The sequence below is a fragment of the Pipra filicauda genome, unplaced genomic scaffold (genome assembly GCF_003945595.2).
Source record: "Pipra filicauda isolate LSUMZ 115617 unplaced genomic scaffold, ASM394559v2 scaffold238_size1193820_pilon, whole genome shotgun sequence".
Lineage (NCBI taxonomy): Eukaryota > Metazoa > Chordata > Aves > Passeriformes > Pipridae > Pipra > Pipra filicauda.
In genome coordinates, this window is record NW_024104352.1 from 660,466 (window position 1) to 687,996 (window position 27,531).

Genomic DNA, 27,531 nt, shown 5'->3' on the forward strand with positions numbered 1-27,531 from the left:
AAATCCTGCACCAGAATAAATTTCAGAGGTGACAGATTGGAACAGTTTGACCAGATGATGGCACACAAATGTCTCAGAGACCGACAGCACCTGTGGCTCTGTACCTCTTTGGCTTTGGCCTTGGGCAGGAGCAGTGGCTGGCACAGTTGCCTGCCCAGTTCCAGCTTGTCCTCTCTGGATGTTGTGTTGTGGAGTGGAGATGAGGGATTACAGCTCTGGGAGAGAGAAGGCAGTGGCTGCAGTAAAGCAGGGACCTGTATTTATGTGCCACCCAGAAGCTCAGTTGTGCTGTATTTTAGAGCCTATAAAAAAAATGTGGTGTTCTGGTACATGGAAAACAAAACAGTGTGTGATGGTCAGTGAGAGGTGTGATGATGTGACAGACAGTGCCATGTCCTTTGAGACTGGAGCCTGCAAAGCTCCAGGAAGGCAGCCCCAGGCCAGGGGGTTAAAAGCATACGGTTTTCTTTGAGGCTGTGTCTTGTCAGAGCATCTTCTAAGCCTTTTCCTCTCACTGCAGACTAACTACAGGTTGATTTGGAAGATGATGGGAGGTGAAGTGGCAGATACCTCTCTGCTCACCTGCTGTCAGGGGAGCTTTTGCAGCTGCTGGGTTACAGTGTTGTCCATAGATCTGCCAGACACAGGACAGCACAGGGCAAAACACCCCCACGGGAAGGTGCCAGAGGTGTCAGCTGCCCCTCAAGAAGGGCCGAGGCATGCCAAGCTCTGGTAAGCACTTCGGGGTCTGGAGCCCCCTCAGCCCTTGCGAAGGCAGCTGGTACTCAGAAACACGCTTTGCACGGGGCTGCTAAGCACAGCTGAGTGCTCTGTGGGTCTGCACAGACCCCCCGAGGCCGCTCCCCATCACCCCTGGGAGCTCGGCGAGGAGCCCGCAGCCCCCGGTGCTCGTAGCTGGGGAAGACCTTTCCTGCTGGCAGCGGGGCTCCTCCCGGTCCCGGGCATCAGGGCGCCGGTCGCAGATATACGTCCAGGCTGGAGGGATCGTCCCCGGCTGGGAGGAGCCAGCGGCTCCGCCGCTGTAAACAGTGCGGGCACCGCCAGCGGTTGGGAGATGGATATAAATAGGGAGGCGGAGGGGAGGCAGCCGGAGCGGCAGAGCGGGAGCTGCCTGCGCCTGCCTGCCCTTGCCCTGCCTGCCCCGCTGGGTGCCCGGCAGCCCGGGCCGGCAGCTCCGAGAGGCGCCGGGCAGAGTCCGCGGTCGGCGCTGCCGGGACGCTCCAGGTAAGCGTCTGCAGCGAAGTTTGGAACGCGCCAGTGCCGCTCGTCGATCCGCCGCTGGGTTTGCTCCGCGCCGGCTCCCTCTGTCCGCGCTGCTCTTCTGGTGCCTCGCCGTGTCCGGGGCTGTGTGGAGCGGGAAGGGGGGTTCTGCTTTCGTTCTTGCGACGTTAACTGGAGGGGGGAAAAAAGGAAAAAAACCCCAAACAACAAAACCAAAACACATCGAAAGCAAAATGTGCCACTCGCCGGCTCCGTGCACAGCCGCGGCGCACGTGTTGCGGGCGGGGGCGACCCCGCGGCCCCGAGATGCAGGTAGAGGATGCGGGACTGCCCGGGACGTGCCGAGCGCGGGGAGCCTCGGGGAGCCGTGGCTCCTCCTGCCCTTCGCGCCGGACCCGGAGACGGTCCTGGTCCTGGTGCCGACGCGGGACGCGCCTTGGAGCAGCGAACGGCGGCAGCGCATCAGGTCGGTACCGCGCCCCTCCGCTCCCCTCCACCTCCCGACCCCGCCGCTGCCGCCGCCCGTCTCTTGCAGGGCCCTGCCCGGAGGCCGTCCCGCACCTCGTCCCGTGGCGACCCGGCTCCGACACCCGCCGCGCCGCCGTGGTGGGCCGGGGGGCGGCCCTGCGCCTCGAGAGCTCCGCCGCCTTCCACTCCCTCGTCATCCGCGACGGAGGTAAGCGGGGCCGCCGCCGTCCCGGAGCCCACGTACCGCGGGGGGCGGCCCAGCCGTGCCCACCGGTGGGGGCACCTCCCGGCCCGGCTGTGCGCGCACCCAGCCCCGCTCCGCTCCCCTCGCCACGCAGGGATGCTCGTGTTCGCCGACCGCCCCCACGGGCCGCCCATCACCCTGCGGGCCCGCTACATCCTCATCCACGACGGCGGGGAGCTACACATCGGCTCGGAGCGCTGCCCCTACGGCTCGCGGGCCACCATCTCGCTGTACGGGCGAGCCGCCGAGGGGGCGGCCGTGGAGGGCTTCGGGCAGAAGTTCGTGGGCGTGGGTCGCGGCGGCGTCCTGGAGCTGCACGGCCGACGGCCCCGCTCCTGGACCCTCCTGGACAAGACGCTGCACCCCGGCGGGCTCCGGCACGGCCCCTACTCCTCCGAGAGGAGGTGGGGCAGCCGCGGGCTCAACCTCCGCGTCCTGGACGGCGGCACGGCGCGGGTGCTGGCGGCGGGGCGCTTCGACACCCACCTGCGGCCGGGCGAGGGCCGGCGGCTGAGAGCCTTCCTGGCCCGGCAGCCCCCCGGCAGCGTGGTGGCGGCGGCCGTGGGGGACTCGGCCGCCCGCAGCCTCACGCCAGAGACGCGGCTGCTGCTGCGGGACCGCCTGGGCAGCAGGTTCATCGCCCGCCTGGGATACAGGTGAGGCGGGGGCGGGAGCAGAGGGGGGCGGGAGCGGAGCCACCATGGACAGCTCCGCCGGGGCCGCGCTCCGCCGGGGGCTCGTCCCGACCGAGGGGCGGAGCGGGGCTCGGCAGGACCCGGGCGGGGGGCGGAGGGTACCCCGGGTAGGGGTGCGGCGGGCAACCCGTGCCAGAGGGAGGGAAGTCGTGTCGCTCTGCTTGCTCCCTCCTGCCTAAGATTTCTGCGGGGTGGAGGGTTCGGGATGTCACTGGTTTGCTCCTTCCCCGTCTCCTTCAGGCAGCCCTGGGCGCTGGTGGGGATCCTAGGAGGGGATCAGCTCTCCACAGCAGAAGATAAGCGGGAGTATCACGGGAATGGAACAACGGGGTTAGCCATAGCCAGAAGAGATTTCCTCACCTACGACGGCACCCGTTTCACTGTTACTGCTTTCAGTGGGTGGATAAAAGGTTCGGTCTTCCCTGACAATTGCTTGTCTTCTGTTGCTTTGCTTTTTTCGGCTACCGTAAACCTGAACAATGAAATGATAATCATAACATAATCTTTGGCTCACTTGGACAGTGACCTAACTAACAGCAGTTCTCTCTCAAAGTAACATTTTATCTGCCTACAAAGAGATGGCACTGGCATAGTTAATGGCTAGAGCACTTTTATCATGCACAGAGTTATCTAGATAAAAATTAAATTGGTATGCTCTTCAGTTAATTGCATGATTCTGTCATGTGGAACTGTAAAAATAATTGATTACTTCATTTTTCAGGAGTGCCTCATAATGGATTTAAAGTGGAAGTGACCAAAGGTATAATTATTCATCTGGTGGACGAGGTTACAAGTTGGCTACCTGGTGACCGTATAGTCATTGCCAGTACAGACTATTCTATGCATCAGGCTGAAGAGTTTAATCTCCTTCCTTGTCCTGAATGTAAAAGTAATCAAGTGAAAATTGATGGTACGAAATATTTTTATCAAACTAATTGTTTGTAGTAATTATTTACATTGTCTCATCTGTTACATTCTAATTACCTTTTTAACACATGGGTACATATGAGAGCTGAAGGGCCCAATATTATACTGGGACTTGGAAGTTTGTCCAGAGGCAGCAGTCCTCTGTAGATGCCTGAGGAAGTGTTGATCTCTTCTGGGATCAGGTACTGGGCACATCCCCAGAACTGGTGATTTCTTAAATGAAAGGTGTACACTTACTCAGAACAATACAATAACAAATACACTGTGCTCACTCTGAATTAAAAGGTTTGTGATTTCCACAGGCAGCCCACTTTATCTTCACATGGGAGAAGTCATAGATGGTGTCGACATGCGGGCAGAGGTTGGTCTTCTCACTAGAAATATACTTATTCAAGGAGAAATGGAAGACTCCTGTTATGGGCAAAACCAATGCCAGTTTTTCTCTTTTGATACATTTGGAGGACACATAAAAGTGAGTAACTTTTAATGCATGTACTTGTAGGTGGTTTCAGATAGTTCCTTTCCTTTGTAAACGAGTGAAAGGATTAATGCACGAAACTAACATTGTGTCTGGGGGAAAAGGTATATCTGTCTATGAAGAAAGGGGAAGTTTGTTGGCCTGTTTTGCAACGGACTTGCTGTAAGTTTGTTCCATTTTCTTCACTGTGTCTGCGAAAACATACCCTTCTATGGGTTAGAGGGGATTCTTTAGCAACATTGCTGTCAGTAGAGTTAATGTGAAGTTAGTTCACAGGGTACCACTGAAGAAATTGTGCTTTCTGCAGAGCACACCCGCTCCCTCAGAGAAGTGCTGGATCTCACCCTGTTATGCTTCATGTTCTAGGTGGAGGCGCAGAGTCTTGCTGTGGTGGGGGCTTTATATAAAACTGCTCCTCCACCAGTCGGTGGAAATCAGGGAGCTGTGCAGGTCTGGGCTAAAAATCACTTAAGAGTAAAAGCTGCCAAGAAATAGAGCCTGGTAGCAAATGCTCCCCCTTTCTGTAGTTGGCAGGAGTACCGTGTCTGTCACTGCTATTGCTAAACACTGCACATGCTGTTTGGCAGCTGCTCCTTGGCAGCCCTGAGCCCGTAGGTGTGCAGCTGCTGGCACGGGGCTCTGCAAGTCCTGAGCTGATGTGAGTGGAAATAGGGAGCTGACACTTCCTCCTGGGATCAGACCCCATTTTACTTTGTAAACATATTGCCTGATGAGAGAAAAAAAGCCCAAACCTGTTTTTCTTTTTGTGTGTGTTTCTATTGTAATGCTTTACTTGGATCTACATTTGTCTCAACAGATCCTAAGGAATTTTAGCTCTGTTCACATGTCAGGAGTGGAATTAAAAAACATGGGGCAGCAAATCCTAGGCAGTTACCCTGTGCATTTTCACTTGGCTGAGGATGTGGATGAGAGAGGAGGATATGGACGCCCAACATACCTCGATAACCTGGCTATCCACCACTGCTTCTCTAGGTGTGTTGCCATACATGGAACTCATGGCCTTCTGGTAGGAGACATATTTTATTAGTACCAAGTTCAGCTCTTTTCTTAGCCAGTGCTAAACAGCACATGCCATTTGTGATGTAAAGAAAAATCAGAACATTGAAATAAGGCATCTTTTACCCAAGAAATATACCAACTTCTCAACTTTAGTTGCCTGGTGTTGGAGTTAGGACTGTTCCTCTGGTAGTGCAGTTCTTTGACATGAATGTAAGGTTCTTAGCATAGCCTAATTAATATTATGAAAGGTGTGATCAGATGTAGTGAAATCTTTGCCTTGGTAATTATGGACAATTTGTGATAACAGGAACTTTCATTTAAAATTATAGCAATGGACTTTAAATGGAGTTGGCTGAAGCAATGGACCTTTAATTTTCAATGGTGATAAAAAAAGACAGGGGTTGTTCAGTCAGGGCAATGTGAAATATATCCAAAAATGTTCACATGACAAAGGGAATGAAATATGAGCAGGACAGACCCAAACGGCCGCTTCAGTGCCAGAAAAGACCTCAGGAACTTGGCTTTGACCTAGATCCTCACAAGGGCATTGTAAAGAGGAACGTAAAAAAAAAGAAGGCTTTAACAACAAAAGAATCTCAGCTGCAAAAGAGAGATTCCTGCTCCAGTCCCAACATGTCCAGTCAGTTGCTGTGTGCTCTGCAAGACCCTGAGTGGTGTTTTGGTATCTGTGGGCATTTCCTCATTCACCTGGTGTGCGCTCACCCAGAGACATTCCCTGAGTTATCCATGACCTCCTGTGTTTTTCCTGACAACTTTTTCTCAGTCCTGGAGATAAAGCTGTGTAAGACACAACATACATGTGTTCTATGTGTGAGAGTCCTCCTGAAAAGATGCGTTAATGAGAATGGGATGCTGGACCTGTACCATTTGGGAGCACTGTTCATGTATTTTAAACTTCATTTATATTGTCCATATCACTCACAATTATTAATTGCCTTCTAATATTCATCATTTACTCTGTCTGCAGAGCCTGATTCTGTGTAGAGAGCCCTTAGGTTGTCAGAAGACTTGTCTAGTACATGTGGATGTAGATTATTTCTTTCTCCTCCTGTGGGTATTAAACCGCTGGAATTGAAGTAACCTGCCTAGGATGAAAAATTAAGCTTTATGCTAATAATGGTCCTTTAAAGAATGGCATATGATCTTGCTCTTTATCAGAAAGGAGGTTATCAAAGGTTTATCTGGATATGTGGGATGAAATAGTTGTGAATCAAGACTCAAAGTGTGAGATGGAGCCCTACTCATGTGATTGCTGTGGGCTTTGAGTCTGTGAATCAGTGAATAGATTTTAAATATGTGATTTAAAATACGTGATTCTGTGGAAGAAATGTGGTTTTGATATATAGTCATTAAGAAAAAGATTAATTAAAATGTAATAAAAAACCTTGCTTTAAAATGAATTAAAATATTTGCAGTTCCCGAGAAGAGTATGTGTATCAGAGCAAGGCAGTCAAATAACATAGAGGGCAGTTAAATAACATCTAATGCTTCAGCATCAGATTATGAAACTCCAACCCTCGAGGCAGAGTAAACCAGAGAGGTGGTTTTCCCCATTCCTGTCCTGAGGGTTTAGAAGACGTAATTTTTAGAGGGACATTGGTTGGTGCTCTGCTGTGCACGGGTTATGCAGAGCTGTCCGCAAGGCCCTTCCCCATCTGCTGCTCCGCGTGCCAGGCTGGTGCTGCTTTGCAAGCCAGCGGCAGCTTGGGTTCCTCAGGGAAGCTGGAAACAGGCTGTGACCTGCCTCTGTGGCCAGACCCACGTCAGGCATGTGCAGGCTGCTGCAGTCTTTCATGTCTGATGTTGCAGTGCATAAAGGTCACTTATATTGTGTTGCTGAACTATATATAATTCAGTGTTTAGAGGCACCTTAATCATCTGCTGTTGGACACAGCAGCAAGGCTGCAGCCTGTGTTGTGGACAGTGTTTCATGCTGGCACACACAGTAATGTGCCACTGTGACAGTGCTGCAGGTGGGTGCCTTTCCAGGCTTGTATTTTCTATTGGTGGTATGCTGGAATTGACTGGGGTTTTGTTCTGATATGTGGACCCTTATCTTCCAGTGCAAATGGAAGTGATCTTTTAATCACGTTATTTCTGGTCAGGAGAGTGATCACTATAGTGTCCTGTGTGTAACTTTTCAGGCCTGCCATGCAATTCTGAAGCTGGGACTAATCATATTAATTAAAGCTAAAATCTGGTTTTGGATACGAGTCTGGTTTTTCATGCAGCCATTTGAAGCACAGATTAGTCAAACTGCAGCTAAATGCAGAAGAATGAAACTCTACAACTGAAATGCTGTTTAAAACAATGAGTGGTTTGTTGTTAGTGTTCTTTCCAAAATTAATCCTCCGCGGCCTCCTTAGTGCAGCTTCTGCCCATCATTTGGGAGAGCAGAAGTAGCCAGGCTTATTGATCTTAGCAGGCTGGCAGAGACAGTTGCATTTTTGTCTAAATCCATTTCCTAGATCCGTATTTCCCAGACTTGGCTGGCAGGGAGGGACATGTTCAGTGTTGCTGTACGTAGGTTCTCTGTCACTCTCCCTGCAGCTCATTCTGAGGAGCTGTACCTGTGTGCAGGGTCAGTGGATTTCCAGCACTCCATCAGTAGAGCTGGGTATCTGTTTGTGTTGTGGTGTATTTTTAACTCTCTTTTGAACACCTCATTGAGGCAGAAACAAGAGCAGCAGATGACAAGTCAGAGGGGTGACTGCCAGGAAAACAATGAAATCCAGCAGAGATATACCTATGGGGACTATACTGTTTGTGACTCCAGATGTTATGTACAGTTGCAGCCCATTAAAGGGAAATTACAGGATATGATTCTATGAAATGGATTTATTTCAAGTATCCCTCTGTATACAAAAATAACCAAGTAGGTTAATATTAGTTAATCTTGCAGTCTAACATAGACATAACTGACGTCAACAGGAATTTTGTGTGCCTGGAGAGGGAATATATATATGCTGACAGGGATCATTTGAGTACAAAGTTAAGATTTCAGTAAGATTTAGTAACAAATAGCTGGTATTTTAACTAGCCTGATCTAGTATTTAAATTTAAAGGAAGGATTTCTGAATTTATCTTCATAAGACTGTACATCAAAGGAGGATTGTACTAAGTCCTCTTGGTCGAATTAGGGTTTAACGCAATATCCCTGAGCATGTCAATTAATATTAAATAGACTGAAATGGTAAAATATCATCTCTGCCCAAGATGATCATTACAGGAATGAAGTGGCCAGGCACCTTCTGAGAATGGAGGAGAAAAACAGAAATCTCATTAATATAATTTACTTCACATTTAAAGAATTTCTTACTTTACTTTGGAAGTGTTGCAGTCATGAAAATTTCTGGATTAACCATGTTAATTTGTTGGTTTATCATGCGAGACACACTTATATTTACGTATCTTTATGCAGCTAGTCACTCCATGACACTGACTCAAATATTCTCTTTTAGAGCTGAGGGCGGTTTTAAATCAAGCACTTTGAATTTTTCCTTTAATTATGCATGTGATCTTCTTCAGAGTCATTTTAATAGCAGTTTTGCTACATCAGATCAGTCCACAGCTGTGCACACTGCATGTACTTCGAGTCAGCTCAGGGACTGATGGAGGCACCTCTCGCTGTGCAGAGGGGTGGCAAACCCGCTCCATCGGTGTTTTGGGAATTTATTGCTAAGCAAAGCACATCAGTTGTAGCTCCTACTGTAGCCTGTATCCGTTTTCCCAGGTAAAAGACACCATTGGCTATGACACCCTGGGGCACTGTTTCTTCCTGGAAGATGGGACGGAGCAGAGGAACACCTTTTATCACAACCTGGGCCTCCTCACGAGGCCGGGGACGATCCTGCCTTCGGACCGCAGCGAGCTCATGTGCCTCGCCATCCGCAGCCACGTCCATGGGAATTACACTCCTGTGCCAAGCACTGACTGCATGTAAGTGCTCCAGGAGCTGTAGCCAGGTTTTGCACTTACGTTGTGCTTTATAGCTGGGTCCTGGAGAATGGTGTGGTGAAACTTCAAAGGTGCTATTTAATACGAAATGAGAAATTGTAGCTTTTTCTACCATATTTCATTTTAAAACTTGACCATGTTTTGCTTGCGAAGATATCTACTAACACCTGCATGAATCCTGGGCAAGGAATATTTGCTGGTGGTTATTCCTGTCACTGTTTTTAGAGAATCATGGAATCACAGAATGGCTTGGGTCGGAAGGGACCTTAAAGATCATTTAGGTCCAACCTCCTTGCCATGGGTAGGGACACCTTCCACTAGAGCAGGTTGCTCAAAGCCCCATTCAGCCTGGCCTTGGACACTTCCAGGGATGGGGCATCCACAACTTCTCTGGGAAACCTGTGCCATGGCCTCACCAACCTCACAGTGAAGAATGTCTTCCTAATATCTAATCTAACCCTGCCCTCTTTCAGCTTAAGGCCATTCCCCCTTGTCATATCACTCCAAGCCCTTGTCAAAAGTCCCTCTCCAGCTCTCTTGTACCACCTTACAGGTACTGAAAGGTGCTCTAAGGTCTCCCTGGAACCTTCTGTTCTCCAGGCTGAATAACCCCCAACTCTCTCAGCCTGTCTCCATAGGAGAGGTGCTTCAGCTCTCTAAATCATAAATACGTTAGAGCACTTTGCTCGTTTCTGAATACCTTTCAATTCTTTCTGAGTACGATGTTAAAGGCTCCATGAAATCTTTCTGATAAATGCAAGTTTCTCCAGCCCTAGTATAGGCTGGCAACACAGTTTAGCAGAGGAAATTTGTATTTTCATATTTTCTGTAAAAGAATGCAGTGGACAAACTCTACTTAACTGAATTAATTGCAGTTATTGTTGCTGAAATGCTAAGGTTTCTTGTGTGGTTATTACAGATTTATTTTGCATCTCTTCAGTGGATTTTTGATTATTTAACAGTTAAGGTGGATAAAAAATGTTTGAAAAATCTCTGCTTAGAATGATCAAATTAATTGGTACAGTCATGAGAGAAGGTTTACAGTGTTTTTACATGTGGTCTTTATTACTGACAAAGATGTTATCCAATGAAGTAAGACAACAGATGACAATGTTTTCATAGTTATATTGGCTTCTGTTTGTACCACTACTGATCTTCCCTCTGAAGAAAAACTCCTTATTGGGACAGACATAAAAATTATATCTCCTTAATCTTCTGCTTAATGGGTTATTTGCGGCTTGCAAGGAGAGTTGTTTTGTTTTATTTTGTTTTCCACAAAAGCTTCAGAAATTCATAGAGAATCCCCTAACTCCTGCCATTGCCCCTGAAGTTTCAAAACACAGACCAAAAGTTTCACTTTCAGACATCTTCCGAAGCTGTTTAACTTAAAAAAAACCCACCTGGGTTTCCTTGAGCTGCATTGAACAGATCATGGATTTTGTGTTAATGCTCTCATATAATTTACAATAAGTTCAGCATGTGGTTCCATAAATGGCCATACCTGACATTACTAGATGGTTTCTTTTCCTTTAAGAGTGTCATTAAAAGGTTGTGGGGAGTTTTAAAGTCAATAGGAGAGTTGTGGCTCAAGTCCAGTGCAGTGCTATGAAAATGTATCCCTTCCTGTTTGGTAACTGCTTAGGATCATTTTGATTTTGGTTTTTCAGGGCTGTCAGCACGTTCTGGATTGCAAATCCAAACAACAATTTAATAGAGAATGCAGCAGCTGGTGCTCAGGTAACCATTTAATGGCAGAGCTATGCTTTGCCTCCAGTTCCCATATATTCCACTTTTATTGGTGTCATTAGTGTGAGGACAATAACTGTAACATTTAGATATGTACTTTTGCAACCTTTGTCTCTGTTAAGAACTTCAGTTATTTTAAGATACTGTAAGTATTTGCCTACACTCCTCCACTGACTTCTCTCACAACTGTAACTGGAAATGGTATGTGATGTCTCTTAGCAAATGTTGATTTTTATTAGTAGTTAATAGTTAAATGCTCAATCAAATTTTATATTTGTGTACATAAATATACACTCTCCTTGTATTATCCTTTATGTTTACCCAAACCATGTTTGTGTTTAATACGCCTGTACAGATTGGCTGTTTTCTAATACACCACATGAATTTCACCCACAATAAATGCATTTCTTAAATCCATGTGTGTGCTCCCCAGGGACCCACTGTGCATGCCAAAAGATAAACTGGGAGGTGTAAGAGTCATGGGCTTGTGTGTGTCCCCAAGGATCCAAGTTTGGCAGGCTCAGGTTAGAAATCTGGCCAGCACAGTGTGAAATCCTAAATTCCCCAGATAACCTGTATCATTAATTGCAAGGTCCCATTTCTCAGATCTCCCTTTGTCTTCTAGGATGTCGGGATATGGTACATCTTCCACCGGGTTCCCACTGGACAGTCTGAGGGGCGATATCCAGAGGGACAGGCTGAACATACCCCCTTGGGAGTATTTTACAACAACAGAGTCCACTCCAATTTCAAGGCATGTGGATGATTTTTATGTTTCTATCAATATAATAGTATGGCATGGGGCTGACTGCGTGTGCTTCTCTGAAATCAGATGATTGTGGGTGTCTTACATTTTGATAAAATTCTTTTTAACACTATATCAAGACACAATCAACTTTTGGGGGTGATGTTTAATTATTAAAGAGGGAGCTGAGCAGAACAAAGGTCTCATTCCAGGCACTTCAGTTGCATGGCTGCATTAGAGGGGATGTGCTCAGGCCATAGGTACACCTACTGCTGAATGAGATTTAAGGAAAGACAGGCAGCACACTGAGCACTGCTGTTGGCTACAATGGTGCCAGAATATAGGGGGATGAGCAAAAGTCCTTTGTGCCAGGGCCTGCTCATCACCTCTGGAAAATGAGACCAAAAATTCAAGGATATTTCCAAGAAAAACACTTTCCTCCAATATACTGTTTACATGAAAACATAACCTGTAAGTTATAAAATGCATTTTTAACTCCTTTCTCAGGATTCTATATGGAAATCAGTGGTGTTCTGTGTGACTTGTATATTTTACATCTTGGTCTAGGGCAGTTGCTGCTTTTGCCCAAAGCCTGTAAGTTGGCTACAGCAGCTCATGTTCTCTTTTGACTGTCAGGGGACTTGTCACTTGTTATTTGAAGCCTTAATTCTTAACAACACTCTTTTTCCAAAAAGTTATCAAGAACTTGGCAGAGTCTCTTATTGCTTTCTGCGAGGGAGAGAGAGAGTGGGAGTTCAGAGCCTTGCTTTAGGTCAGAAGACAGCCCAAGATGCTGATGCATAACATATGGCAGGGCAGGCTCTGTCCTGACTTCAGCGTGCTACATCCTGTGCTAATGTCATGCTGAGCAGTGCCAAGTGACACCGAAAGGGAAGAGAAAGCCCAGGCTGCAGGCGCTCCCTGTGCCTGCACGCACTGGCTGCCCACATTCATTGATAAAAATCTGGGATCTCTGGTCTCTGTTGAGCGATTTGTTAAAGTAACTGGAGTCATGTGCATTTTCAGGCTGGTTTGTTTATTGGAAAAGGAGTAAAGACAACAAGAGCCAACGCTGAAGATCCCAGAGAGTATCTCACTGTCGATAATGCCAGGTAAGCACATGCTGTATGGCTGAGTATTTTGGATGTATTGCTTCTTGGCTTCTGCATTGCATTTAGCAGATCATTAATGCCTCGTTACGGCTGGAACGTCTGAGAAAAGCACACAAGCTATCTCTCATGTGCAGAGGAAAATACTCCACAGATATGCACTGAATTGTTAGTGTTATTGCTGACCAAAAAGGACACACATGCACTTGGGGTTATGAGGACTAAGCAGTGAAGCATGTGAAAGAGGATCTAGATCTCATTAGTCCATTAGTGAGTTTGTAAACTCTAACATTTATTACTAATTACTTAGAAGAACTTACATCTGAGACGTGATGTAAGAGACTGCTGAGACTGGTCTAGGATTAATGAAGAAAATAAGTAGCCTCAAAGGTTTTTGTCAGCTACTTTGAAACCCCTGAGCTTCCTTCACAGGGTGGAAGCAGGTAAATTAAGACCGTTTTCTCACTCACTGCAGTCCTATGGGTGTATGTGAGGAGGTTGTGACAGAAATCAACTGCTGCTCCTGGTCAAGCCTTGTTTTTTTCTCTCCTCCATTATGCCCTATCTATGCCACGTAGGATGTTCCCATAAGGCTGAAAGGAAAGGATGAGTATGTGTCCCTTGTAAGACTTCCCTGCCAGGATCACCCCCTTGGGCACTGAGGAGACATGTACCTCAGTACATCAGCTGGAAGAAATGGGAGGTGAAGGTAGACTCAGATAAAGCAACAGTGATTTTTTTTCCAATTTGTCCAAATTACCATTAACAGTCAGTATGGCGAGAAACGGCCTGTGGGTAATTGAGATGGACCCAGTTCCCAGGGTGAATCCTTTTTTCTTTTGACAACTTCTCTTTCAGCAGACAGAGAAGCATATGGAGGTCTGGTCTGTACGGGCAAGGAGAGCAGCTCCAATTACTCTGTTATCTTTGCTGAATGAGATTTTTGAACGTGCCTAATTGATTTTCTAGCACCAACACAGGGATTCTCAATGGCCCTTGTAAGGACATCTACAAAAGGACCCAAGTGACTTCAGAAAAATGTTTTCTATGCCTCTAAATCACATTGAATCAAACTAAGGAGTAGCTGTGGGCCAATTGAAGTCTAGTGAGAAATCACCTGCTCATTTCACTGGGGCCAGAATTTAATCCTTATGAATGTTTCTTGTTTTCTGCTTTGTACCAAAGCACAGAAATGAAATCAGGCTAATGGCCTGACTCTGATCCAGACCATATCACCTCTTTAGATCCACCATGCCAATATTTGGAAGCCAAACAAGGTCTGCTGGGCACAACTGCCTCTGTCTGAGGTCAATTCCTGTGTCTCCTGTGCTGTATTAACTAAGCTTCTCGCTTCAGGTTTCGCCCACATCAAGATGCTGACCCTGAAAAACCACGAGTTCCTGCTGTGATTGATCATCTTATTGCTTTCAAAAATAATGACCATGGTGCCTGGGCCAGGGGCGGTGACATTATTTTCCGCAACTCAGGGTAAGTTACTGTAATGACCTGTTCTATCATTCCCCTCACAGCAGACATAAATAGGTCTGTAGGCCAAATTCACTGCAGACATTCCTCATCATTTACACTATTGTGTTTCTTCTGTCCCAGGTTTTCAGACAATGGAATTGGACTCACTCTGGCAAGGTAATTTCCTAAAATAGACTTTCTTCCCATTATTTTTCCTCAGCATAACATGCTCAAGAATAGAAGCTGAGACACTCCCCTGGTAATTAGTATTAGACAGGAGAAAAGCTCACATTTCCCTCTCAGACCACATCAAGTTGTCCCTGGGCAGCCATTAATACAAGGGGCAATTTATTCTTTCTCTTTGTCTCAGCATATCTGGGGAATACCTCATAATGGCTGGATATTTCCTCCTGAATGGGAGGTCCTGAACGGGAGGTCCCAATGCTGAAGCACGAAGCTACCTTGGCACTAACTTACTGGTTTCTAAACGTACTTCAAGGCAGCTTCTTATAGCAGTGCATGCACCTTCTTCCAAAATAAAGAAAAACTCCTTCTGTGTCTGTGGTATAATTAAAAGTGTTAATTAATCAGTAGTGCTGTGCTGCATGGTTACATGGTGTTTCTCTGCTTGCAGTGATGGGACTTTCCCGACAGATGAAGGCTCCAGCCTGGAGGTTACACGCTCAATTTTTGTTGGAGAAAGCAGCAACTTTGGCTCCCAGGGAGGCCAAAACAGCTACTGGGGAAAAGGGGCAAATGGAGAATACAGAACACTGCCCAGAAACAAGTGAGTTATTCTTCTGCCATTTCTTCCTGGCGTGAGTATAAGCTAGAAGAAAAGCCTCAGGAATTAGTGTCACTACTGATGAGTAATTTATACCAGGTGTTTAAATTACTGTACAGGCCAGAAATAATAAGCATCCAAATAAACTCACTCTTTAGGCCAACAGCTCAAGAGCATTCTTGAGTTAATGTGTTTGATTTAGTTTTCTCCTTAGTTTATTAGTCACTGGAGAATGGATTAGACAATCTGAGATATACCATTGGCTTTCGTGTAGTGCTTCAGTAGCGCAGCGTTGAGGTGATGGTGCAGCTCCCATACACCATGACACCCTCCCTCTTGCAAGTGTAGCTGGGAAAACATGACTGGTTTGACAAAGGAGAAATCGTTTTTATAGCGTCTTCTTTCTTTTTTGACAGCTGTATGTTATTTTCCATTTTCAGCAGCACAGCCTCCTCTCTAGCAACTACAGTGCCTACCCCTATCCTCACAGCAAGGTGTGCTTCTCCAAGCCTAGATTCTACCTTAATGTTTGGTTTTGGTAAAGCTTACCAATTATTAAACCTTCCACAAGGTATATAAAATTAAGTAATAGGCAGTACTCATTAGATATGCCATGCACACAGCCCTGGCTATACATGTCTCGGCCATAAGTGAGAACAGGAATGGGATCTCTGTAGGACAGTAAGAATAATCAGATCTATCCTCAGTTATTATTGGTGATTTTATTGAAATTGAAAAAAACCTCTTTTTCAGTTCAGACAAGCTCTAATCACGTTTTTAAGCAACGTGCTCTTGGAAAGGGGTATGACAGAGCATCTGATATCTGTCCTTCTGCACTTGCTTCCAAGGAGACACTTGCCTCCAGGGATTCTGACTGCTATCATTTTCCAGTCATGCTCATGTTTTCCTGAGAAACCTGCCTGCCCCGGAACAAGGAACCTGATGGCAATGCTGACATACAGCCCTTTGGGTCTTCATCATGGTGATGAACTCCTGGGTGGCTGGGGGCAAGGGCTTTGAGCTGCTTTACCCCAGCCTGCAAACCTTAGGCAAGCTTATGAGTCATGTTTTTGGCTTTTGAACCTCATCCTGTACAGGATCTTCAGCAGAGTTTCATCTTTCCTGTGTGAGGAGTCTTCAGATCCCAGTTTTGGAAAGAAAAGGTGGTTTAGCTGCTTGTTAATATCCTTCTATGCTGTCAGAAGACTCGGAGTTTTCCTAAACTTTTAACACAGGACTGTGTTGGTATTTAAATCTCCCAGGACATTCCCTATTCGTGGATTCCAGATTTATGATGGGCCTGTCAGGATGGCAAGATGCACTTTCAAGAAGTTCACCTCAACTGTTGACAGACACTCAAGTGCCATTGGATTCTTCATGAAAAACTCCTGGCAGATCAGCCCCCAGAACAATGTGTCGCAGATCCTGATGGAGAAAAGTGTAAGTAAGAGAAATAGAAATGTGTTCTGTTAGATGTGCAGGTTTTTGAAAATTTTAGAAGTGATGAGAGATCTATCCCACAGCAGGATTTCCAAGCCGTGGTGCTTGTTACATTGGTACATGCCAACAATTTATTTTGCAACACTTTTTTTTTTTCTTTTTAAATCAATGAAGGTTATTTAATAGGCAAGTAAAATACGATGATACCTTATGCCTGGGCAGACATACATAAAATAATTGCATTGGAGAAAGGTTTCACCCTGTAACCAGAAGACCCAGAACACAATTCTTAGCTGGTGCAGCACTGCCAGCTGCTGAGGACCTGGTGAGGACCTGGCCTCGGAGGCTGAGAGGGTCACACATGAGATGTCAGGAGCCGGTGAGCTGCAATACAGTTCTTCTACAGAAATAGCAAATGTACTTAGAAGCAAAGCCATGACCCAGTTTCTGGGATCAGCCGTGAAATTCCTGTTGAGCACAACAGGGACTTGCTTTGAGCTGTGACAGCAGAATGAAGCTCTGTATCTCTGCCTTGGCAGGAACTGTAGGATGCTGAGCAATTCCAGTCCTTGTCCTGGATTCCTGCAGGGATCATGACCCTGGACACTTGGCTTGGGAAATGACGGATTCCACTTGGCTCGCTCCCAGGGGTCGTGACCTCTCCTTAGATTTTTTTCAGACAAGGTCCATACTTGTTATGATGTCCATGAACTGTAGTAACTTTGGCTTGAGGTTTGGCTTTATCTTGAGGAAAATTTCCACTGCTCTGAGATTGACCAATATCACCCCCTCTGACAAGCAGACAGTTTGTGTCCCCTCCCTGGTACACTTCAAACCAAGAACCAGAGGGTATTTCATGAGAGGATGACGTTGACTGCAGTCACTTTACTGCTCCCCTAAAGAAAACACAGTTAGTGTATTTTGGTAAGGAGATCTTAGTTACCTTAGATGCTTTATGGAGCTTTGGAATAAGGGCTAATTTGCTGTACCTTCTTCATGTCCTCCCTTGGGGAAATGGTTATGAGGTGGTCATGGGGAACATGAATGAGAAAATCAACCTGGGACTGGGGAGGGGAACCTAGAGAAAAAAAGTCTGATCAGTGGAGTAGAAGAGAGTGGAAAATTTCCTCCAGTAATGGCTGTAGGACTCTGTCCACCAGAATGGTTTCAGACAGTTGATATCTATGAACATTACACCTTGAATGGCTGAAAATGCAACTCTTTAATACAGTCACACCATTTGAGGCCAATGAGCCTGTCAAATATCCAGCATTTTTTTGTCTGAGAGGCAGTTTAGTACTGCAAAGTCTTTAAGATACAAGGTTTTCAAAGCAAAAATGGCCTGAAGACATCCTAAACTCCTCTGTAAAGCAAATTAAAGTAGTGGAGTGTAAACCTATTACAAAAAAACCTAAACAAAACCAAACCCTAATGACATTATCCCAAAAATTATTTATTGCATGTACATTTCCAAAAAATTTCCACTTTAAATTTGGTATTTTACCAACTTAAAAAACATCTATATTTGTAAGCACCTGCATCCCACCAATTTTCACTTTGATTCTGTTTTATCTGGATTCAACCCAGATGTGCTACATCTGATTTCAGACTTGAAGGGCCACAGCCAGTTTATTGTTGTTCATTGCTATATGGGTTAATATATCTTCGACTTGTTAAGATAGAACCTGTAGACAATTTTAATTAATTTTCCATCTCCAGGGTTCATTTTATTACTTTTTAAAGGGTGGCTAAGTAGTAATTCCCTAAAGGACATCATTTTACCACAGTTTTTTAAGAAGAAATTAAACATTACTGCAAGTTTTATAGTGATGACAAAACTATTAGTCATCTGAAGGAATAATTGTATAATTAATCAGACTAATCAGAAGATTGGTTAGAAAACAAAATAATAAAGCCAGTCAGGTCTTGTTTAAATCCAGCATAAAAATAACAGTCAAGCAGAACAGAAGACCTAAACATTACACTGCACAAAAAGTATTTCTAGTTGCCTTTTCTTTGACAAAGCTAAATCTGTGCATTTATCATGAACAACATCATTGCTAGGCTTGTTTGTTTGTTTGTTTTAAAAAGAGTGCTTTAAAAGAGTTATTTCAAAGCAGTGGAAGCAGTAGTTGGTTTTAACCCAGCTGAGGTCATGACTGATGGTTGTGATCTCCTGTAGATCTGTCAGTTAGCAGGAGCTGGAGAGCTCGAGGAAGATGGCACAGCCCAGAACAGAGCCATGTGCAGACAGAACACTTGTGCATCATTTCTTAAGAAAACCTGACAGATCTCTTTTTATTCACAAAAAAGCAACTCATTTATCCCCCATCCATTTGGGGCACAGGTCCTGTAGAGTGAGGTGAGGAGTAAGAGGGTGTACATGACCTTTTGGGCTCCCATGAACAAGACCACCTTCAGCAGGTGCAGGAGACTCACGAACCCTCCCAAACTCTCACGAACTCTTTTTACCTCCGCTGCTAAAAGTCCCTCTGGTTATTTTGTCCCTGCAGCCAGGAGCTCAGGGTGGATTCAAGCCTATTCTACTCCTACCTGTGCCAACACTATGGCATCTCGGAAACTATTTGTGCCAAAGAAACCCCAGCAGTCTGTGCTGGGGGGGGTTGTGGTCCCCGGAAGAACCCACAGGGGCCAGTGCTGACTTCTGGCTATGGAATAGCAACTCCCATGGGATTGCAGTCCTGCCTGGCCAAGAGATGGGCGCTTCCTAATGTTGACTTTACTATGTTCAGCCTGAGTTGTCTTAGTGATGAGTTTCTGTGTCAAAGCACACATTTGCAAACAGTTCAGGATGAGAAACAGAAAAGTAGGCACTGAGTTAAAGTCTGTTATCTCCTAAAAATGAGGGCAGAAAAAAAATTATCCCAACCCTACAGAGACGCCTGACCAAAGGGAACTTGGCAGGGTGAGGGTTTGCATCACTCCAGCAGAGCAAAAGCCATGGGGGCAGAGTCCTTGGGTGGTAAAACAGAGGAAGATTCACACTGGATGAAAATGGTTTTCTTAAAATGATAACAGCGATACAGTGGTATGGTATGTCTTTTATTGGCAGTTTGTGCCAACACTTGAATTTTAGGAAAAGTTGTAAGTTATTACAAATACTTTCCAGTACATTATTATTTTTTAATTTAGAGAGTGCAGTCATCAGGTCTACCCTGCAGGTGTGTTAGATGCCTGCCCTTGGACAGGCTGAGTTAGCATATTCCTAAGAGATTACATACTCACATAAACATCATCTGTCAGGTCTCCCTGTCAGGCTTCAGACAGGTAATTCAAGTAACCTTTATACCATATCACTCTGAGGCAATCCACACTTAGTGAAAATTAGGTGTCTGAATAGCAGTATGGTATCTATACATGACCTGTCTCTGCACCCTCTTCTAGCTCATTCCTAGCTCCATGTGAACATACCTGAGGAGCTGAGTTTTTGTTCCTGTGTGTGCACTTAGAAAAAAATATACAGTGCCATAGCTGTAATTGCAGACTCAGTTACACCCCTATCCCACAGTGTACCAAACTAAGGTAACCTTGAGGCTTATATAGGAAGTGACACTGCTCATTAACGTTTCCATTTAATTTCTGACTTTCAGACTTTTTAGAGGAGAATGTTAGAGATCAGAAATAGCATTAGCACCAAAACTATCTGCTGCTGGATGGAAACACTGAGAGTGTTGATCAAATGTAAGCTGTACTGGCTGTGCCTTCCTTTGGTTTGAAGTGCAACTGACTTTGTTCTCCTCCCCAGTGAAGTGCCTGTTTTCATATTCAGCTCCAGAACTGCGCTGTCACAAAGTATTTATAAGAGACCTTTGAGCTGCAGCAGTGTTTACATTTTTTAAAATCTCCTCTTTTATAAATTAAAACAAGAGAAAAAACCCAACTTTTGGGATCCTCCTACTTTGCCAAGTAGCCTTTTGGGAAAAACTTCCTGCAGTGCAGTAAGAAAACGTTCTAACAAACTCAAAAACACACATTAAATTTCCATGTGTTCGAACCTCCTTTAAAGGAGACTGTTTCAGGTGTTTATTTATGAGATTCATACTTAGACAAGAAGGTGGCAGGAAAACGGTTCTAGGCTTCAATTTCATTTTAAAGGAATAAAGACTTTTACTCTGCAAGCAGTTGTTGCTGCAGTGGTCATTCTTTTTAAGGCAATGGGCAGCCCATCTAACTCAGAATCACAATAACCCTTCTATTCTCCTAAGCCCTTCTGTTTATTATTGTTAAAATAAAGCCTTTAAAGCCTTTAGTAAACTTGCAGCCTAATCCTGCTGACCCTAATTCTTACTCATGTGCACAGTCCAATTAAAATTAGTTGGGCTAAATGGAACAAATTACAGTCCTTTGGGTCGGCGTGATCCAGTCGCTATTTATGCTGTTTGCTTTATGCACACTGCTGCCGGATTCATTTGGAATGCTTGACCTGGAGTAATTATTTTCTTGATTACTTCAGAACTTAATCTTCACAGACAGTAATAATTTTATCTGCAGACGTTAAAATATTCCGTGGTTGGTTTTTTTTGGTTTGAGGTTTTTTTTGTTGTTGTTGTTTTTTTTTACTGAACATCTGCAGTTTCCTTGTTTTGCTGGATTTTCATATCAGGGCAGATATTTTTACTTAGCTACTGAAAAATCTTGAGAACAGAGATAATGAGGATAATGCTGCTTCCTGTTATTTCTGTTTCCTAAAAAAAAAAATAAAATTCTTCATGGGATATATTAGAATGTGCACAAGAGCCAATTCTGAGAACTGCTGTCACTTTTAAAAGTTTTATAGGGCTTTAGGAGGAACAATTAGAAAAAAATTACACTCACAGAACCACTAAGAACAGACATGGAAAATATATGAGAAAATTCCCCAAATATCCAGTAATTTTTGTTTCTTTATCAAAAGCTGTGATATTCTTCAGTAAATTTCCTAATCATCCAGTACTTCCTCCACTTTCAGGCATCCTCTTCCTTTTGCCACCAGTCAATCTATTGCTGTATGACTTTAAGCTACACATGGTTGTGTGGGTGTCCAGTTTTTGTGAAAACATCTCCTAGGATTAAGAAGCAAGAGGGAAAACCAGCGTGGCTGGCGTTTTTTTTCTAAATAGAAGAGGCAAAACAAAACTCTTTGCTCAGACAACAGAGCTCTCCAGTTCCAGCTGTACCACTGTTTTGCCTGTTAGAATGCTGCAAGTACAAATCCTTACTTTGAGCTGACCAGTGATTTTTCATCTTATTTTCTCCTCTAGGTGGGACTGAAGGTGTTTTTTGGCAGACCAGGCCAGTGGTTTGGAAACAACGACAATGACGGTGACAAAATGTCAATCTTCCATGACCTGGATGGCTCAGTGACAGGGTACCCAGACACCTTTGTGGGCAGAGCAGACAACTACCTGCTGCGTCATCCCGGGTGTCTCACTGTCCCACGCTGGAATGGGGTGATGTGTACAGGGAAATTCGCACAGGTAACGGGGGGCAGCTGCTGGCAGCACCACGGGGTGTGCAGGGTGGGCATCCTCAGTCTGTGAGGGGTGATGGAGTGAAGTGTCCTCAAATAGTCTGTGAGATATGAGCTGAATGATAAATTTGGCATAATCTTACTCCTTTCAGTGTCCTCTGCCTAATTCCAAGGAGTCAGTAAAGCTCCTGTTGTGCAGTTGCCTGCTATAAGGAGCCCCATCTCCTCCCATTGCCCACAAGAGGCTGCAAGTTGGCATTTGTCCACTCTGTTGTGGGATTCTAGTGGATAGTTCTGGTGAATCAAGTTTCAGTAATGGAAGATGTTACTTCTCTGGTACACCCTACTTGTGTTCAGGATGGTGAAACGGGTGGTTGAGATGAAAACTCCCACTTATTTCCCATCCAGAAATCACTGGCTGAAGGATGGTCAGCCTTAGGTCAGGATGATCTTAAACCTTCACAGCAGTGAATATCCAGGGTATGTGTGTCACCTTAAGCTAAAAGAAACTGTATGTATTTGCTTTAGTTGCACAGCAGAGAGCAGGAGTTGCTATTTAAGTATCTAAACATTGGACTTAAAAAACCCTGGTGTGCTTTGGCTAGGCAGAAACAGGACTGGGCTCCTCTGAAACACACCCATTGGATTAGGGTTTTGTCCTTGGCACTTAGTTTTGCTCTGTTTCTCTAGAGAAATGGTCAACCCTACTCTGGCAACCCAACAGTTAAATTCAGAATTGAAAATAAGTAGGCATTTATGCTTTTATTTCTATTAATATACTCCTGGTTATGGCACTCTACTTGGTGAGGCAGTTTTTCCACCATAGAAAATTTCCTTGGCTAGGTTTAGGCAAGCATAAACATTTGCTTCTCTGGGATCCATTACTTACCAGAGTTTTTCAACTCATCAGCATCCAGCAGGATGAGTAAAGGTCATATTAAATGCTTCACTTTACGGGTTTTGGGGAGGGAAATATATGTATGTGCAGAAGAACCATGTAGAAGAAATTGGTCCCGTGCAGCAGGGTTTGATTAATTTGAAAAGTATAATTGTCAGAATATTTCAGCTTAACTCTGATTCTCAGCACCCTAAGTGGTGATTTGTTTGCTTGCTAAATTCTGAGTGTCATACTTCAGATCAAAAGCCTAAAACAGTGAATCCGATTATAGAGAAAGATGGTTTGCTTTGATCTTAGCAACTTTATTACAAAATCTGTTTTTCTTTTCCTTTTCATGTAGCTCTGGTAGACAAGAACTTTTATTCCTCCCTAGATCAAGCAGGTGAAAATGTCCTTTCAGCTGAAGGAAATACTGACTCCTATGTTACTGCTGAATAGAGCCCAAGATAGTCAGTCTAGGGATGGGCTATTTGGCATGGAAAACTGAGATCCAAGTCCTTCAGCTAACATTGCAGGCAAATCCTTTCTGAGCTAAGTGCCTAGAGTACAGTTAATTCCTTTCTGCTTGGTTTCTTTCATTCCCATTTCATGCTCCTCTTCTCCTGGATATAATTTGCCCAAGAAAGGAAACGCCTGGGGAAAAACAATTCCTCTGGCAGTGTTTTTAGCTCCAAAAAATCCTGGGGACAGGCTTTCCTGAGGGTGTTTTAATCTGGCAGCTCAGGCTGACATTCCCACCCTCTTATGGTTAGTTCTTGGCCTTCCTCCTCACTGTCTCCAAGCAGCATCATGTCATGTTTCCCATGTGGTGTCCAAGACCTTCCTTGAGCAGGGAGCACTAAATAATATCTCATGCTTAGGCTTCTTTGGTAACCTAAAAAAAAGGCTACCAAAGAAGGGTTCTGGGACCAGCTGAAAATCATGAAATTCACATAAGCAAGAACTATCAGGTCTTTCTGTCCTCCCCTTTTGCTTCTGGAGCCTTTAAGGTTGCTGTTCTCCAGATAAGACCAACCCCTTTGCTCTTTAATGATAGTTGAAACTCCCATGTTGTAATGTAAATAAAGCAGGGCTTTGAGGAGGAACATTAAATAGAGGGAGACTCACAGGGAAATCCCAAGAGCTGTCAGCACCACATCTTCTGGCAGTCTCTGTGAGTCACTCAGATTCCATCATCAGGGCACTGAGGTCCTTGGTATTCTGTCAACCTCCCTGTTGCAAAAGCCAGTAATAGAAAATGTAGGGAGAGGCTCATTTCATAGTTCTCTTCGTGTAGGTGTGTGAGATTTCCAGTGGCACTGAACTGGGACTCCTTGGCACCTCCATTACTTGTTAAAATGTAAATTAGATTCCTGAACCTTTTCTGATTTTTATATAAATTTTAAGACAAGTGACTTGGCTCCCACTGGGCAGTTGAAGCTGTGCACTTACTACTTGCCCACAGACTTCACAGCAGCTCACGAAGGGAGGTTGTGGAAATTCTCCTTTTTGGTATTATTCTTTATTAAAATAAGCAGAGTTTTTGGCAGTATGTGCTATTTTCTTTTATAAGCTTAAGAAGGTGTTAGACAGTCATAAGAGACTGCCACATGGCCAAATTAGTGTCAGCTTTGAATTAACAAAAAATTGATGCCTTGCAATTCTAAAATACCTTAGGAAATGCTGTTGATTTTGCACCAGTTCACTTAGTCACTACCAAACTGCAGTTGGCTGAAATAGAAATTATTCCATTTTTGTTAACTCTGTTCTTTCAGTGAATGTTTGCAATTGCACTGATCTTGCACCTCCAAGGTTTTGTGGACTGGGTATCTCCGTGGCTGCTTTTGGTACTGATGCTGCTAAATGTAAAGCAAGCAAGAGATGCAGGACGTAGCGAGTGGGGCTTTTCTAACCACAAGGAATCCATACAGTCCCAGGGTATCTGTGGTGCTTGAGGATTATCAGAACCTCACAGACTGTGAAGAAAGAAAAGCCTGTGAGGTGGTGTCTGTTTTCAGCTTATGGTATCTGTTTTTGGACAAAGATGTCCAATTTCGATCTTTGATGTACACCAGTTAAACCTCAAAGTAGTTTTCCTGGTGTCAGTGACACCCCAGCATGTCAGAGAAAGCAAGCTACATTTTTTAATTTCTGCAAGAAAGAATTTTTAAAGTATTTACTTGGAAATTTCGTCAACAAAAGGTTTCTCCCTAAGAAATTAGTCTTTTTTGAACAGTCAGTCAACCAGAAAGAAGATATGTCATTATTAAGGTGTTTCTCCCCAGCTTGATAGCTGACAGCACCACAGAACAAAAGCAAGGGTAAAGAAACTAGAAAGCAAGAAAATGTTTTCTCAGAAACCAAGACTGTCAGTTCCAGTACTTTGCATGTTGCTTATCTCCATACTCAGTATCCAGTTGAATAGCAGATTCCTCTGAATTGTAAAGAACTTATCTTCTCAGTTTCACAATCTACTCGGGAAAATTGCCATGTAAGCACAGGGAAATCTGACACATCTCTTTAGCATGAAGTGTTAAGCAGCTAAAATAACAACTATGTCCATTAAACCATCTAGGCAAGTAGAAGGTTCACATTTTATAACATTTTAACCAGCTTTTCTTCTACTACATTAAGTTGTCACCACTTCTCATATTGTAAAATCTCTTTATGACCCACTTTCTTTTAAAGATTTTGATGGAGTCAACCGAAAATCGTGGAGATGTTGCTAAGGAGGATGGATTTTAATTCTAGAAAGTGGATGGATTTTTCATTCCAGAGTCCTGTTGACTTAGTGATGCTCCCTGTGGGCAAAACAGGCTCTTCACACAGAATCTGGATTGATTAATCAGGGCATTTACCTACTGGGACCTCCTCTAGTGAGAAACATTTTGCAAGATCCACCAATCCCCATGGGACTGAAAATCACATCCTCGGTGGCTGGCAGTTCTGGAAGGCAGTCACTCAGTGGCCACCGGTGGTGACTGCAGGAGACAAGTCATTTTACAAATGTTTCTATAACACATATGTGACATTTTTCCTTGTTCTGGTAATTACCGTTTCATTCTCAAAACAGCTGTCACCATTATCCTTAATGTCAGACCTGTGTCTTGGTGCCTAGGCCTCAGGAGGAAAATGTTATCAACAAATCTGTGACATGCTTTTCTCATCATCTTACTGAAGCATTCTGCAAACTCTTCCTGCCCTTTTTTGGACTCATTAACCATAGTAGCAAGCAGCTTAGGCCACGCATACCTTGCTGTCTTTTTTTTTTCCCCCTCTTTACACAAATAGCTTAAATTACATAGGAATCTTTTGCTCTTGGTAGTCTGTAATTTAGGAAACTTTGGGGATCATTGAATGCACCTCATTCTTTTCTTGGTTTATTCTATCATTGGTCCATTTAATTTTGTAGTAAGTTCATTCCAACTGTTCTTTGTTAGAAAATGCTGTTTTGATTGAGATAAATTAATATACTGATGGGATTTCAGATCTGACCCCCTGCTCTGATCTCAGTATTTCCCCATCCCGATGTAGCCAAATGAGATTGAAGTATGGTTCATTGTATTGCATGTTACTTTCCAATTGTGGTTTGCATATGAATGCAAAATAGGTTTTTCTTCTTGGTCTCAGATTAAAAAAAATCTTTTCTCAGACTGTACAAATAATTTATTCTTCCTTGATCCATCAAGAATGAACAAATGGGCTCTGCCCAGAGATTTGTTTGGAGAGAATTATTTGATCAATACTTTCAGCCATCAGGAAAAATTTATGTTAAGGTCATTCTGGGATTCACTTTAATCTTTGAGGGTCTGCAGACATCACTCAGGATAGCTTCTCATCATTAACATGTAACGGTGTGAAAGGAGGAATGGATTGAGTAGCCAAGAAACATTTACAACCACTTTTGGATTGCTTCTTTGACATGAGACCCAAATTTTTAACTTGAGCATTCAGCATGAGGCTGCTGAATTCAGGGGTGAGACAAAGGGTAGGCAAAGATGGCCTGTCTTTTGGAGGTCCTGAGGAGCTCAAACTCAACATCAGGAACAGGCACAACCACAGAGTCCTTATGAGCATGAAACTGGAACTGGGAGCTGAACTCCTCAGAATCCCCAACTAAAATAAGCCCACATATAGACCAGTGAGAGATAGTCTGGTTTTGCAGAGCTTTTGGTTTGTGTAGAAAAGAGGAAGAGAAGCAGATGTAGAGATGTGAGGGCCCTGCATTGTAAGGCAGATACCCTGATAGATGGAGTCATGATCTCTCTGCTAGTCTTGGCTGCACTTGTATCCTTGTGGAATTAAAATCTGATAAGAAACTACTGCCTCCATTTAGATCTACCTCAAAGACACAAATGGAGTTTAAAAATAATTTTGATGGATGTATGCTCATGTGGAAGCTTAGACATTCCTGAGCTACCATGGATTTTTGTGTCGGATGTTTTAAGTTCTTGATGCAAAGAGCCTTATTCTACACTGCGGGAGAGTGAAGGCAGCAGGATTATAGGTGTCCTCATCTGTCCTCAGTGCATCTGAAACCCTTCAGGGAATATGACAAGCTGCCTGCTACAGCCTTGCGTGCGGAGACAGATTTATATGACTAGCTGTGCATCCTAGTTTTGCACTGGAATTTCACATGGCAGAAAGCAGGGGAACATCATGCGTCAGCCTAAAAACTAATGTTTGCCACATGAACTGGCCTTCATTTGAGTGATGGCAGGGCAGAAAAAGCATGCAGCTGGAGTGTGGTTTTGTAATTGTTGTGTAGAGTTGAGCTACAGGTCAGAGGCATCTGTTGGTCTGTGCACAGAAGAGCTTTGCTGAAATCTGTGGAATACGGT

At 44.4% G+C, this 27,531-nt stretch overlaps 2 protein-coding genes across 2 annotated transcripts in view; both read left to right on the forward strand.

Annotated features, from left to right (window-relative positions):
* The first annotated feature begins 881 nt into the window (after positions 1 to 881).
* Positions 882 to 27,531, forward strand: part of LOC114001204 (cell migration inducing hyaluronidase 1) — a 109,517-nt gene continuing 82,867 nt past the window's right edge. The window contains exon 1 of the mRNA XM_027746190.2: positions 882 to 1,245. The gene's annotated coding sequence lies outside the window, so the exon portion shown is untranslated. The remainder of the gene's footprint in view (positions 1,246 to 27,531) is intronic.
* Positions 1,232 to 27,531, forward strand: part of LOC114001208 (cell surface hyaluronidase-like) — a 47,182-nt gene continuing 20,882 nt past the window's right edge. The window contains 16 exon segments of the mRNA XM_027746197.2: positions 1,232 to 1,679; positions 1,681 to 1,918; positions 2,049 to 2,610; positions 2,890 to 3,059; positions 3,371 to 3,559; positions 3,879 to 4,048; positions 4,872 to 5,081; positions 8,829 to 9,034; positions 10,720 to 10,789; positions 11,424 to 11,552; positions 12,570 to 12,655; positions 14,009 to 14,140; positions 14,261 to 14,296; positions 14,754 to 14,906; positions 16,166 to 16,343; positions 21,605 to 21,820. Coding sequence (XP_027601998.2) covers positions 1,476 to 1,679; positions 1,681 to 1,918; positions 2,049 to 2,610; positions 2,890 to 3,059; positions 3,371 to 3,559; positions 3,879 to 4,048; positions 4,872 to 5,081; positions 8,829 to 9,034; positions 10,720 to 10,789; positions 11,424 to 11,552; positions 12,570 to 12,655; positions 14,009 to 14,140; positions 14,261 to 14,296; positions 14,754 to 14,906; positions 16,166 to 16,343; positions 21,605 to 21,820 — 2,949 coding nt within the window. The 5' untranslated portion in view covers positions 1,232 to 1,475.